Source organism: Orycteropus afer, unplaced genomic scaffold, assembly GCF_000298275.1.
Source record: "Orycteropus afer afer isolate SDZICR_OR568_19922 unplaced genomic scaffold, OryAfe1.0 scaffold00011, whole genome shotgun sequence".
Classification (NCBI taxonomy): Eukaryota; Metazoa; Chordata; class Mammalia; order Tubulidentata; family Orycteropodidae; genus Orycteropus; species Orycteropus afer.
In genome coordinates this window covers 17,127,555-17,143,152 of record NW_006921598.1, presented here as the reverse complement: position 1 = coordinate 17,143,152, position 15,598 = coordinate 17,127,555, and the positions used below count along the sequence as shown (strand labels likewise).

At 38.2% G+C, this 15,598-nt stretch overlaps 1 protein-coding gene across 1 annotated transcript in view; it reads right to left on the bottom strand.

Moving 5' to 3' along the window:
* UBE3D (ubiquitin protein ligase E3D) overlaps positions 1 to 15,598 on the bottom strand; it is a 168,346-nt gene that overhangs the window by 6,395 nt on the left and 146,353 nt on the right. The window contains exon 8 of the mRNA XM_042782275.1: positions 5,764 to 5,902. Within this exon, the coding sequence (XP_042638209.1) occupies positions 5,764 to 5,902 (139 nt within the window). The remainder of the gene's footprint in view (positions 1 to 5,763; positions 5,903 to 15,598) is intronic.

The window sequence follows — 15,598 nt, the reverse complement described above, 5'->3', positions numbered from 1 at the left end:
TTATATTCAGGAAGCAGACCACATACCCAAAGGCAGCTACCCAGCTGCTTGTGGTAGATCCCACCATGGAGTTGATTGCCAGTCTCCTCATGGGGATTAACTACCACCAGCTGCCCAGCCACTCAACCAGGCCCAGCCAAGTTTACACACAAACTGAACTACCACAGGAAGAAACAGTATTCTCTTGACAATCAACTTCTAAAAGCACAGTGCTACATCTTTTGGAGATAAGCAAGACTGCTGTTAAGAATATATATGCATGTGTGAGTACTCTCCCTTGGTCATCCAAGTCCTCAGAACTTCTCCCCAGCTGTGTTTTGTATTAATCCCATAAAATACACCCAGGGGACAAATTTTTCTTTATATCAAATTCATTTTGATAATAACATTTACTATTTTTCTCATCTAGGAAGGCCACACTATGAAACATCCTGAGAAGTCCTGCAGTTTAAAAAAAAAAAAAACAACCTTTCTAACTTTGTTTAAACAAATTCATTAAAAAAGTCAGTATTACCTAATGGTTAAGAACTGGGGTTGAAGTGGGGGGTTCTGAAGCCAGGTTTAATACCTCATGCTCCTCCACTTACTAGTTGTATGAACTTGGGCAAGTTACTTCCCCTCTCTGGCTCAGCTTTTGCACCTGAGAAATGGGAATAATAATTCCTCATGATATTATGAAGATAAATGAGTTAAGTAGCAGATTCACAGAGAACAGTACTTGGGATATAGGAGGCACTCAATAAATGTTAGGTATTATTATTGATATTATTGTCTGTCCCCCTTTTTATAACACCTACTTTATATCCAAAAGTGCTTGTGTTTTATAAATATAGGAATGGTGGTATAGAAAAAATCCCTTCTCTAGCTGAAGAGAAGCTGACATTCTGTGAAGTATCATCTGTAAGTTAGGAGGGAGACAAAAATCAGAGATTCAGTCTCCAATGTCAATTTAACCTTCTTAGGTCTATTCCTTTATCTCTAAAAATAAGGTCATTAACTATTTAGTTCTTCCAGCTACAACAGCCTAAGATTCTAAGAAAAGTGCATGGTAACACTAAAACAAGCAGTCCCTGCTAATCCTGGTCCAACCTGTTGCTCCTTAAGGTTCTATTTTTTAAACACCTTGCTCAGATTTAAATTTGAGATTGCAGGAATACAAGTTATGGCTTGTTGCTGCCCAGCAAGATGGATATGGAAATGGACTTCTGCCATCTCACCCAGAGGTTGAAGCATTCAGAGTGGAATCCAACTGACAGCATTAATGGCAACAGCAGGCTGCAACCTGCCCCATTCCAGGAGACCCATCTGCACATTCAACCCCTCTGTCTCAGGATCTGGAACCACAGTATGGGCATCATTTCTGTTTCTCCTATTGTGGGCTCCAGTAGCCAGAAAGAGTTCAGTCCTGTATAGTGGTCACTCTGGTTGTCTGCATCTTCTCAGTTCTTTCCAAGGGCTGAACTCTTCTTTGAGTCTTTCTCATCTATATAGAGGCCTGGGTTGCAATTTCAATGTATACCCATTTGTGCTCAATCTGACTGACATATCTCAAATCCAAATCTTACCAGAAGAGTTCATTCCTACCCCAGTAGGAAAGGGTTGTTCCTTCTGCCCCCACGTGTGTACTGCCCATGCCTTTGCATGTCCTAGGTTGGTCTTTTGAACTGCCAGAATGTCTCATGGCCATCATCAATCTGCATTTTATTTATCTATCTGCCCATCCAACCATTATCTATCCATCCAATATTTATTAAATACTTCTTACATTCAGGTGTTGTTCCAAGTTTTGTTGATGCAGTATTGAACAAAAACAGACACAATCTTATTCTCATTCAACACACATTTTAGTGTAGGAAAAAAGACAAATAAATGAACATCATCACTTCAAATAAATGCTAGGAAGAAAATAAAATAAGGTGACATTATAGAGTAATGGAGATGGGGAAAGGGAATTCTGTGGGGGTGGTCAGGTAAAGCCTTGCAGGGGAGGGGACATCTGAGCTGAGAGCTGGTACTTGAAAAATAAGAAGCAGCCAGTCAGGCAAAGACCAGACCCAGAATATTCTTCTGGTAGCAGACAGAACCACCAGTGCAGAGACCCTATAGAAAGAACCAGCTTGCTGTGATGCAGAACGGAAAGAAGGCCAGTGTGGCTGCCGCAGAGCGAGCCAGATAGAGTGGGCAGGAGATGAGGTCTGAGAGGTGGGTAAAGTTAGGTGTTGCTGGGCCTCATAGCCCAGGGTAAGGAGTTTGGATTTCATTCTCATTGCAATAAAAAGCCACTGAAGGATCTTATGCAGGGAGTACAATGATAAATCCATCTCTCTTCTTGGGGCTGCAATAATAGCTATGGGCTGTTCACTACAATACTTCAGCTATTCTTAGCCCAGTCCTACATTCTATTTGCTTACAATCACACTACAGATATAATGACATTGTAACAGAGTGGAAGTTAAATTTATAAAAAACAAAAGAAAAAACCACCAAAATATATCCTTATTTTCCCTGAAAAAAATGTTACGCTATAATTTAAGAAGTTAGGATTTCACGTATGTTAATTGCTCTAATTAATAAGATAAGCCCTTTCCCGTTGAGTTTGGCAGTGATAATGGCTCAAGGAGGAATGCCATTTAAATCTTCAGAAACCTACAGTAATAAGCTTTACAGCAAAAGAAGCATTGCTCACAGTGACTTAGCCTAGAAAGTAAGAGAACTGGAAATGTAAAGATGGTATCTTTAACAAGTGCCATTCTGTTTTGTAGCTCTTGCCAATATAAATCTTTAAAAAATGTGCATTACATTCAATTTCCAATATAAAAAATAATTTCTACATATGTGCAAAATTAGCAGCTCCATTCTTTGTCACTGTAATAAATGATTAAGCAGGTGTTAGAAAGCTGAAAAAGCAAAGCATTTCTTTCTAATCATGAAAGATACCTTCCCCTTTTTCACTGATCCTTTGGCACAGTGCCTAAAGGATTTGACTGCCAACAAGAAGGTTGGTGGTTCAAACCCACCAGCTGTTCCACAGAAGAAGACAGTGCAATTTACTTCTGTAAAGATTTACTGCCTGAGAAACCCACTGGGGGTCGCTATGAGTCAGAATTGGCTTGATAGCAGAGGATTTGTTTGTTTTTTTCTGTAATCTTGGACCAAAGACCTGCCACAGGGAATAATGACTACTGGAACATTCCTGATAAGAATACATTTTTTTTTCAGGGCTACCAAACCTACTGCTGTCAACCTGACTCCAACTCATAGTGACCCTATACGACGGAGCAGAAGTGCCCCATAGGGTTTCCAAGGCTGCAATCTTATGGAAACAGACTGCCACAACTTTCATGGGTTCAAACTGCTGACCTGTCAATTAGCAGCCGAACACTGAACCACTGTAACACCAGGGTTCCTTTTCCATGGCTACAGCAGGTACAAAATCTCTTCGGCTGACATTGTTCATGAGCTTCTGCTAAGTATCTGTGTACCTTGGAAACTGGTAAAGAATATGTGCTCCTGACAATTATCTTCAGCAAATGGACTGAAACCAGAGGAGGTACAATCATCAACTGAGAGGGAGAGTTCAGTAATTTACATCCAGACAGCTAGGCTCTAAGAGCTCCTCTGATTAAAGTTGCTAAGAGAACACTAACACCACCAGTAATAGGCAAGGCTTTCAAGCACCTGTTTCTACATGAGACTGAGTTGAGATCATTAAATGGAGCAAGACCTTCTCTGTTTTATAGAGAAGAAATACAGAGTAGTCCTCCTCTCAAATCTCCCACATTCTATTTAGATTATTCTTTTACCTTCAATCCCTTTAAGACTTTTGTTGAGGCTAGTATGTAATACAATTATTCTCAGTTTATTTCATACATGCATGATTGTCTTGTCTTCTTCAATAGGCTATAACATGTTTGAAGTCAGAGTCCTCTCTTCTCTTGTTCCCCCTTCATCCATGGTTTATAAAATCAAACCCATACAGGAGGGAACGCAATAAAAAATAATTGTCTTTCAACTTCACTCCCTAAAGATAAAGATGGTTAAGTTTCTTGTGTCTTCCCCATAGAAGTTTGTAGGTATGTACAAATGGTTATACTATTCAGTATTTAAACAAATGCACGTGGGCATTCCAAGGTGGATACAAGCTGTTTTACCTACCACTTTCAACCCCTCCATCTACCAGCACTGTAGCAAGTACTGCACTTGGAGAGCAGATGGAGTTACCCCGGCACAAGCCTGGTGCCAACCAGCTCTGTCTTTAATAAGCTAGGTGTTCCATGGTCAACTTGTTCCATTTCTTTGGATCTCAGTTTCCTCTCCTACAAAATGGGCAAGTGTCCTCTATGGTCCCCTGTTCCCTTTGATCCAGAACTGAAGATGATAATCAACTAAACAACAAATATAAACAGGTATGCCAAGTTCAAAATCTGAATTTTATCATTGCATACTCAAAAAACTCACTGCCGAGTCAGATCCAACTCATAGCGACCCCTCCTTGGGTTTCCGAGGAGGTATCACTACAGAGGGACCTCTGGTGGCATAGTGCCTAAGGCATGTGGCTGCTAACCAGAAGGTTGGTGGTTCAAATCCATCAGCCACTCCTCGGAAGGAAGGTTGGGCAATCTACTACCATAGTGATACCACCTCAGAAACCCAAAGAGGGTTCATTATGAGTCGGATCCGACTCCATGATAGTGAGTTTGGGTTTTTTGGTTTTATCACTACAGAAATAGATTGCCCAATCTTCCTTCTGAGGAATGGCTGGTGGGTTTGAACCGCCAGCATATCATAAATAGAAGGAAAATGACAGAAACAAAGTCACAGATTACCAGACTATGCGTGCAAACTAGATTTATTTTCTACTGATTTTCTGAGATATAATTCATAAGAAAATCCACATGTCTTGTTTGTTAGACCACATAAGAGAAGCACACCAAGTAGTACACGTTGATTGTTAAGTAATCTTAGGATATGTTATCAAACCTTCAGAAAGAGAACCAACCTCACATTTACTTATCACCTTGGCAACACATGTGGGATGGACTTCCCACCAACATTAGAGAGTTCATGAACATTTTTCTATTTTCAAGAGTCACAGATATGTACAATTACATTCAGTAGCTGTGAGGTCACAATTTACGTGATTAGCTAACATCTTTATTATCATTTGGTACCTCAGCTGACTACCAGGGAGGGGGTTTTCCTGGTGGTAAGTGCTGAGTTCTGTTCTAACCATGCACTTTATTAAGAGCACAGATAAATACCCAGGAAAATAGGGAAGTGATGTGGGTGGGAGGCAGGGATTAAAGAGAGAGTGAAATGGTGCTAAGAGCAGCACTGTTAAACATTCATTTAGCCTTAAGCTAAAAGTAGCAGAACCACTTATAATGGTTGCAAACCCTTGTTCTAGGTGATCTGCTTTTAGGGCAAAGCTGAAAGAGAAGAAGTAGCATCTATAAACGTCTTTGCCAGATGTTCTTGCCATTTCTCTCAGAGGCAGGGAAGAGGTCTGGAGAACAAACCCTAGAGATACACAGATCTGGATTCAGCCACTACTGCAAAATTATCTAAGCAATTTTGGGCCTCAGTTTGTTCATTTATTAAAAGAGAGAGAGAGAGAAGGCAATGCATGCAGTATGCTTACTATTATTGCCATCTGAAACTGGGTTTCCATAAACTATCTCCTTTGGAAAACAGGATCATAGAAAAACAATTACAACAAGTAAAATTAAAAAATCCCACCCTGGTAAAGAAACAGTTCCTTACCTGAAAGGAATTCATACAGCGAAGGGACACAGGCAGTGTGGTGTTATTCTCTGATAGTATCAACAGGAGCTCCAAGCAGGTTGCAGCAGGCAGGGTTAGAGAGTGGACACTGATATCACTTTCCCATGAACTGGCAAGCCTGAAATACATTGAAATGTTTAACTTTCATAGATATCCTAGTCATAATTATTTCAAGATTTGAGACAGAAGAAGAAAATTTTCAGTTATGTGGGGAAAAAGCAATGTACAAAAAAAAAAAAAATGGTTATGCTAAAAACTCAGAGTGAACATCCAAGGTATTTTTAGAGTGATGTTAGTATTAAGCAAATTTTTTCAGGTCATTTCATACTCAAAGTATAAGACTTGTACGAAATGAATCTTACTTGTGTGGGACTTGCGTGTATGTGAAGGTTGACGGGGGAATAGCTAACCCACCGACAGTTCCCTACATGCCATGCATAGCTCTGCATGTAATCTCCTGTTCAACCCTTAGTGATCTATGAAAATGATCTACTGTTATTCCCATTCCACGGCATGAAAATCATTTCTAAGCTGGATGTGCCTTATGGAACACCTCATTCAGTAATTTTCAAACTTTTTTAAAGGTGTCAGAATCTTTTTATCAAACAAAATCTTACAAAAGTCCCAATTTATAACACAAATAAAAGCAAAGTTGCTTTGTTTAAAAGGGAAGATTTGGTAGGAGGCCTTCCTTTATCTTCCAGAGTGGCCCTTGAAGCATCTCTGCTACACCCTGTGGAATCTATTTGAAAATCCTTTCATTCAAAAGAACAGAAAACTGTGGACTAGAAGAGTAAAGGGACTTGTCTAAGATGAGACAGATGTTTAGAAAATTATAAAGCTGGGTCTAGAATCCCGGTTTTCTGGTTCTCCATTTAGTGCTCAGAGCAAAGGAAAAATCAGGAAATAATCATGAAGAAACATTAGAAGAACAGCATTCTATTTGCTAAGGTATTTCCTGTCTGTTCTCCTACAGAACAGAATCTTATTACTGTCATAATTTTTAAAGAGAAATGTACATTTTTCACTATTTCTATAAATTTCTCCTTGCAAAGTTTCCTTTAACCACATCAGTAGTGAATACTGGAAATTCAGATAGCATCAACAGCTGAAGGCATAATGGATTTTAACGTCATATGACTAAACGCAAACCAAACTGGTGATGGTTGAGTCAATTCTGACTCGTGCCAATCCCTGTGTAGAACTGCACTCCAGAGGGTTTTTAAGGCTGTACCTTTTAAGAAGCACATCACCAGGCCTTTCTTGTGAGGCAGTTCTGTGTGGATTCCAATCACCAACCTTTCCATTAGTAGTCTATAAATTAGGTCCAGTACTTAACCATTTGTGACAGTCAAGGACTTTCTTTATATGACAAGTTACTACAAAAGCTTTAGCTGTACAATCAGTCAAGTTACTCATCAAGCTGATACATTTCTGATGGATGGTGGGGTAATTCTTTATTGAGGCATTTGACTACTAGTTGAATTGGAATAGGATCTTGCTCAATTTCCTAAAAAATTAGTCCAATTTTACCAAAGGCACACTTCAGTGCCTTTTCTGCATTTGAAAAATTATTCTATTTTGATTGGCTGTGCAATTCTTTCTGCTTCTACTAATTAGATAACATTTCCAACATTCTTCTGGAATTAAAAAACAAGTCTTACTGTCCAGGACAAAAATCAAATTTAATACTAGAACAGTATCTGTCACTCATTTCTCTTCTTCCTAATGCATACTGCAAAGCACACAGTTAAATTCCACTCTCTAAACTGCATTACATTATACTCTCTGTGTCTTGTACATACAGTGTTCTGGGCCTAGAAGGTTGTTACTTCTCCTGGTAGACTCCTATTCATCCTGCAATGCCCATTTGAACAGGAATATCCTTGGAGACATCTTCCACTTTTCCCTTATAATAATTAACTACTTGCCTAATATTGAACTTTTATCTTTTAGAACATTTACAACATTTATTTGGGATGTGTCTACATCTCTAACTCATTCTAGATCAGACATCTGGAGCAGTCCATACATTCTTTTGCATACCTAACTTTGCAGTCAAATTTGGAAATACCCATCAGAAAGCTGCCTCCGGGTTGCTTTTTTCCCCCAAACACACCCAGGTATTAACCTTCTACTGGCTAAAAGAAATACTATTTTTTTTTTCATTTACATTTGTATGTCCAATGAATAATTTAAGTTTTCAGAATTTATACCTTCACCTTCATCTTTACTACCCATGAGAAGACTCACTAAAGCTACTTTCATTTTGAAATTTTTTTTAAGTGCCCTGGAAAGGTTTTGATTTTTCTGACTCTTGCAGAAAAGGTCACTTAATACTGCCCTGGATTGGGAATGTCTCTTGGGAGCTCATCTGTGAATCCCAAAATCTAACCCACCCCATCACACTGCAGACCTTCATAAAGGTTTCTCAAGATGAAGCATACACTGCAACCTGAAATGGGGTCACTGTTGCTCATATTGGATGGACACAGTGGCTGCAACAATGGGCTCAAACATAGCAACAACTGTGAGGATGGTGCAGGACCAGGCAGTGTTTTGTTTTGTTGTACATGGGGTCACTGAGCCAGAACTGACTTGACAGCACCTAACAATAACAGCTGCTCATAATTAAGGATCCTGACAGAGTAGAAATCACCTTTGATGCAGTGTCACTATTTAAGTATTTTCTACTCCTCTTTTAATAGTAATATATTTGAATGAGAAAGAAAACACAGTAAATTATACAGAAAGTATTTTTAAAACCAGCATCTTACTTTATCTTAGTTATTGTTATAACAAGCTCTCCACAATGCTTAAATTTTTCAAGTCTAGGTCTTACGTTTTCTCTATCCTGTACCCAACACATCCAGGGGGAGCTCTGGTGTTGTAGTGCCTAAGGCACTTGACTGCTAACCAGGAGGCTGGAGATTCAAACCCACCAGCCACTCCTCAGAAGGAAGGTTGGGCAATCTACTTTCATAGTGATACTGCCTTGGAAACCCAAGAAGAGGTCACTGTGAGCCAGGTCCAACTCGATGGCACATAACAACAACAACAACAACACATCCAGGTATTGGGCCAAGTGTTTTTTTTTATATTCATGTCTGCAGCCCTACATCACCCCTGAACTGCAGGCATTGTCCATCCCATTTTAAAGATGAGGAAACCAAAGATCAGAGAGGTTAAGTGAATGTCCAACATCACACAGTGAGTAAATGGTAGGACCAGGATTCACTCTCAGGTCAGCTTGGTTCCAAAGCCTATGCTCTTCCTACCATACTACACTGATCACTGAGGACACTGTACATACTATTAAGCTCACCAAGCAAACCATAAATAAGACCTTAATAACAAATGCTATATAATGCTAGTGCTAACTTAATGTCTCTCTCTTATTAATGTTAACACTTTAGTTTATAAAACATACATTTTTTTTTCATCTTTCTGTAAGCTGCTACTTCACAATACATATTCTAAAACTGGAATAAAAAGGTAGTAAGATGGATATGGAAAAATACTCATTTCATGTAAAGTGAAAATAGATATATGATGAGGAAAAAGATTAGGAGGATATACAATAAATATTATGGTTATTCACATTATAGGGAAATAAATAATAAACTGTTATTTATATTTTCTTCTTTATACTTTTTTATGTTTTTATAATCAGAAACAAGTTAATGTTATAAAAATAAGAAGGACAGAACAAAAAGATAATTAAAAAGAACCCAAACCCACTGCCATCAGGTAGATTCCAAGTCACAGAGACCCTATGGGACAGAGTAAAACTGCCCTATAGGGTTTCCAAGGCTATAGAAGCCTTCTTTATAGAAGCAGACTGTCTCATCTTTCTTTCAAGGAGTGGCTAGTGGGTTCTAACTGCCAACCTTTGGGTTAGCACCTGAGTGCTTTAACCACTGTGCCACCAGAAAAAAACAAAACAAAACTCACGGCTGTTGAGTCAATTCCGACTCATAGCAACCCCTCCTTGGGGTTCTGAGGTGGTATCCGTACAAAAGTAGATTGCCCAGTTGTCCTTCTGAGAAGTGGCTTGTGGGATTGAACTGCCAATCTTCTGGTTAGCAGTCAAATGCCTTAGGCACTATGCCACCAGAGTGCCCTGATAATAGAAGATTAAAAATAGGTATTCAAGTTAACAGAGGTAGAACTGACTCAGGGATGGGGAGTAGGAGAAACAGACAAGTATCCAACTTCTTTATGAGTAGAAAGGAGCTCTCTCTGGTGGCATAGTGTCTAATGCATTTGACTGCTAACCAGAAGCCTGGTGGTTCGAACCCACAAGCCACTCTTCAGAAGGAAGATTGGGCAACGTACTGTAGTGATACCACCTTGGAAACCCAAGGAGGGGTCACTGTGAGTCAGATCCGACTCAGTGGCAGTGAGTTTGGTTGTTTGGTTTTACGAGTAGAAAAGGCTCAATGGTGAATTTAAAGGCAAAAAAAAAAAAAAAAAAAAAAAAAACCTGACTACTTTTAACACAGTTTTAATACCCTGATAGATATTTCTTCACATGCTACTCCTTCTCCCCCAAAACTTGCCTTAATATAATACTAGAATCTCTTAATCCTTATTATTAGGTCAGTTAATACCATACCAGCCTGTTGAGAGTCAGGCCTCAGTCCCTTGCTATTTTGAATTGAGGAGTCTCTGTTGCCTGTGAACCTAAAAGTCACCCAGAAGATTAAAGGACTCAGCCCTATTTATGTCTACTGGTGCTAAAATGCAACACAGCTTTAACTGTGTCTAGGCAGAAATCCTTTAGGCAGAATTCTACAGAAGGAGCAGACATGTTTCCCAATGGAGTTTGGGAAGTTATGGCAGGGACTGAAGCTGGCTGCTAGAATGTTGATTTGGTTTCTGATGTAGACAAAAGAATGTTTAAATGCTGCTTAAAGCTTTCAACATACTGCTAAATGATTATGGTGTGATTTGTCAAAAGGAACACTCAGAAAGCAATTAGATGCATGAGAACTGCTTTGTCACTCACAGTGAGTGATATTGAGCAATCACTCAGGAGCCTGGTTTCCTTATAACACCCTGGAGCAGACATACAACCTGACCAAAGCTTCAAACCACCAATATTTTCACAAAAAGACATTTGTTACATTAATGGTGACCATAAGTCATAAAGAAAAGACACATTTAGTTATACGTCTCTCTATGTAATTACCAACATTGCAGGATATGAGAATCCCACATTGGTATTATTCAATTTAATCCTTTACAATTTTTATCCCCATGCAGGCTCAGAAAGAGGAAAAGAGTTATCCTGATGATAGCCAATAAGTGATGGAAAAAAGAAAGTTAAATCATAATCCTCTCCATCTAAATCCCACTTTCTTTTTACCATAAATATTAATACTGGTTAAAGAATTCTATCCAAAAAGATTGAAAACTCCAAATGCAAAATCATGCAGTAAATTTTATATATCTTAGAATATCTCCTTTTCTAATTATTTTAATACCATTATTTAATAAATTAGACTAACAAGCTAGGCCTAATATGGTTCAAATTCTTAATATTCATCTGTCCTTTCTATTACCAGACTTTATTTTTCATTAGTTCCAAACCAAAACCAAACTCACTGCCATCAAGTCAGATCCGACTCATAGCGATCCCTCCAAGGCAGTATCACTACGGAAGTAGATTGCCCAATCTTCCTTCCAAGGAGTGTCTGGTGGGTTTGAACTGCCAGCCTTCTGGTTAGCATTCAAATGCCTTAGGCACTATACCACCAGAGCTCCTTCATTAGTTCCAGGATTTATTTTTTTTAACGTTAAGATTTACATTTTCTCTGTAAGTTTAATCACATAGAATTATTTTAATCAAATGAAGCATTCAGACATGTGAATAACATAGAAAGTAACATATGAAAAATGAAAAATAGTTATTTAAGGAAGTAAGAATATTCTCTCCAAAACTTCAGTTAGTATTTTCACATCATTTTTTTTCAATTTAGGAAAAAAGAAAGAAAGAAAGAGCAGGAAGGAAATGGCTGCCCACATATAAAATTTACTTTATCTTGAAACATTCACCAAACACATTATGTGGAATTTAGGGAATGCATTAACTAAGACAGAGGTACAAATAACCTTTTAATTATACAAGCATCCGAAGAAACACAGGAAAGAATTTGGACTATTTCTGGCATTTCTTGCAAAAATATCATGGACTATCAGAGCAAAATCAGTACTCTTCCACTATAAATCAACATGAAAAATACTACAGTAGAAAAAACAACTAAACATAAACTGAAACCTACATCTTTGAGTTTTAAAGAACTGAGATAGGAAAAGCTTTCCTAAGAGACAAGAACTGTCAGCCAGGTGACCTCAGTCAAAGAGACCAAAATGCAAGCAGAGGACATGCCATCCTTGTTTCTAAGCTTTTGCCTTGATAAATTCTCAAGACAAACAACTATGGAACATCTATTTTTAAAGAAGCAATAAGAAGGAGGAAATAGGCACTTTCTATTACTTATAACAAAAATGGTGAAATTGAGAATGAATCAAACACTAATCAATATCAACAAAAGAATCTAAAGGCAAATGAGAAAACACAGTGATGACACAGTTTGTTCAGAAATACTGGAGTCTTTCAATGTAACAGGATAAAATGACAAACAGAGGTAATACAAAAACTCTACAACCAATTAAAATGTTTCAACAGAATATATCATACTATGTAGAGAAGTGGAGCTCTGATGGCATAGTGCGTAAGGCATTTGACTGCTAACCAGAAGGTTGGTGGCTCAAAGCCACCAGCCACTTCTTGGAAGGAAGACTGGGCGATCTACTTCAGTAGAGATACCACCTCAGAAACCCAAGTAGGGTTTGCTATGAGTTGGAGTCGACTCAATGGCAGTGAGTTTGGTTTTATTGGTTTATGTGCAAAACAACTGATGGGGTACCACAGAGTTCGAGATGGAAATAATTTAACTTAAAACTCATGTTTCTTATATTTTAGTAGCTGTATTTTTCAGGCATACAAGAACCTATAAAAGCAAATATCCTCTTAATGATGTTGAAATATTATGTTGTTTCTATCTTCAACATTTTAAAACTTACTTTAAAACTGTAAGAATGACAAGCCCATCAAGTTAAGCTTTCAAAATACTAAAAAACAGGCAAATGACCACAACCTAGCACTAGAAGCATAATAAACATACACCTATCTAATTAATCTGTCCTTCTTTTGAGGCTTCCTGCATCACTTAATATTTTGCCCATAGAATCCTTCAATATGGCAATTCAAATATTGAATTTTTTCCTCAATTCTTTTAGCTTGAGAAATGCCAAGTGTGTTCTTCCCTTTTGGTTTTCTAACTCCAGGTTTTTGCACATTCATTATAATATTTTACTTTGTCTTCTCAAGCTGCCCCTCAAAATCTTCTGCTGGGCTCTTTTATTTCCACTCACTTTCCATTCACAGCTACTCTTTGTTCAAGAGCAAGTTTCAGAGTCTCATCTGACATCCATTTTGGTCTTTTCTTCCCTTCCTGTCTTTTTCATGAACTTACTTTCTTTGTGTATGATGTTGTTGACATCATCCCACAACTCATCTGGTCTTCTGTTCATTGGTGTTCAATGCATCAAATCTATTCTTCAGATGGTCTCTAAATTCAGGTGCAATATAATCAAGGTTGTATTTTGGCTCTCATGGACTTGTTGGATTTACTTCAGCTTCAAATTAAACATACATATGAGCAATTGATGGTTTATTCCAGTCAGCTCCCGGTCCTGTTTTGACTGATGACATGGAGCTTCTCCATTGCCTCTTTCCAGAGATGTAGCTGATACGATTCTTGTGTATTCCATCTGGTGAGGACCCCATTGTATAGTCACCATTTGTGTTGTTGGAAAAAGGATTTTGTAATGAATAAATCTTTGGTCTTGCAAAATTCTATCATGGGATCTCTGGTGTCAATTCTATCACCAAGGCCATATTGTTTGTTTCCAACTTTCACATTCCATTCACCAATAATTATGAGTACATCTTGATTGCATGCTTGGTCAACTTCAGACTGTAGAATTTGGTAAAAATCTTCAATTTCTTCATCTTTGGCATTAGTGGATGGTGCATATTTGAATAATAATAGTATGAGCTGGTCTTTCTTATAGGCCTATGGATATTATCCTATCACTAACAGCAATGTACTTCAGATAGATCTTGACATGTTCTTGTTGATGATGAAAGCATTCATTGTGATGATATGTATTCCTGTGAAAGAATACAATACACAGAGTTACTGTACCAATTAGTCAACATTCATTCATTTCAGGAGATAGCATATGATCAAGAACAAATGGTATTGAAGAAAGAAGTCCAAGCTGTACTGAGGGCATTGGCAAAAAATAAGGCTCCAGGAATTGATGGGATATCTATTGAGATGTTTCATCAAATGGATGCAGTGCTGGCACTCACTTGTTTATGACAAGAATTCGGAAGATAGTTACCTGGCCAACTGAATGGAAGAGAGTCAGATTTGTGCTCATTTAAAGAAATGTGATCAAACAGAATATGGGAATTATCAAATATCATTAGTATCACACATAAGCAACATTTTATTGAAGATAATTCAAAAACAGTTGCAGCAGTATATTGACAGGGAACTTCCAGAAATTCAAACTGGATTCAGAAAAGGAGATGGAGCAAGGAATATTATTGCTGCTGTCAGATGGATCTTGGCTGAAAGCAAAGAATACCAGAAACCTGTGCTTTAATGACTATGCAAAGGCATTCAATTGTGCAGATCAAAACAAATTAGGGATGACACTGGGAATGGAAATTCAAGAACACTTACTCATGAGGAACCTGTACATAGACCAAGAAACAGTCATTTGAACAGAACAAGGGGATACTGCATGGTTTAAAATCAGGAAAGTTGTGCATCAGGATTGTATCCTTTCATCATACTTTTCACTCTGCACACTGAGCAAATAATCTGAAAAACATGGACTATATGAAGAAGAACACTGCAACAGGAGAGGAGGAAGACTCAACAACCAGCAATAAGCAGATAGCACAACTTTGCTTGTTGAAAGTGAAGATGATTTGAAGCACCGACTGGTAAAGATCAAACACGAATTCAGTACAGATTATACTGCAATATAAAGAAAACAAAAATCCTCACAAATGGATAAATAAGCAACATCATGTTAAAAAAAAAAACAACCCACTGTCATCAAGTCAATTCTGACTTATAGAGACCTTCACTGGGTTTCTGAGGCAGTAAATCTTTACAGAAGTAGATTGCCCAGTTTTGCTTCCACGGAGTGGTTGGTGGGTTTGAACACCAACCTTCTGGTTAGCAGTCAGATGCCTTAGGTACTATGCTACCAGAGCTCCCTAACATCATGATAAAGAAAGAAAATCGTGAAGTTGCCAAGGATTTCATTTACTTGGATATGCAATCAATGCCAATGGAAGCAGCAGGGAAGAAATCAAATGGCATATTGATGTGGGCAAATCTATTGCAAAAGATTGTTTTAAATGTTAAAAAGCAAAGATGTCACCTAGAGTTAGTTCGCCTGACCCAAGCCATGGTAGTTTCAATTGCTTTATATGAATGCAAAAGCTGGACAATGAATAAGGAAGGTGGAACAACTGATGCCTTTAAAACACAGTGCTGGTGGGGGCAAGATGGCGGACTAGGCAGAAGGATTGCACAGACCCTCTTCAACAAAGAAAAGGGAAACCAATAAATACAGACACAGAAGATAATCTTGGACCCCTGAGCCTTGAAGGAAAGGATGCAGATTTGGACTAAACCCCAACTAGCAGAAGAAT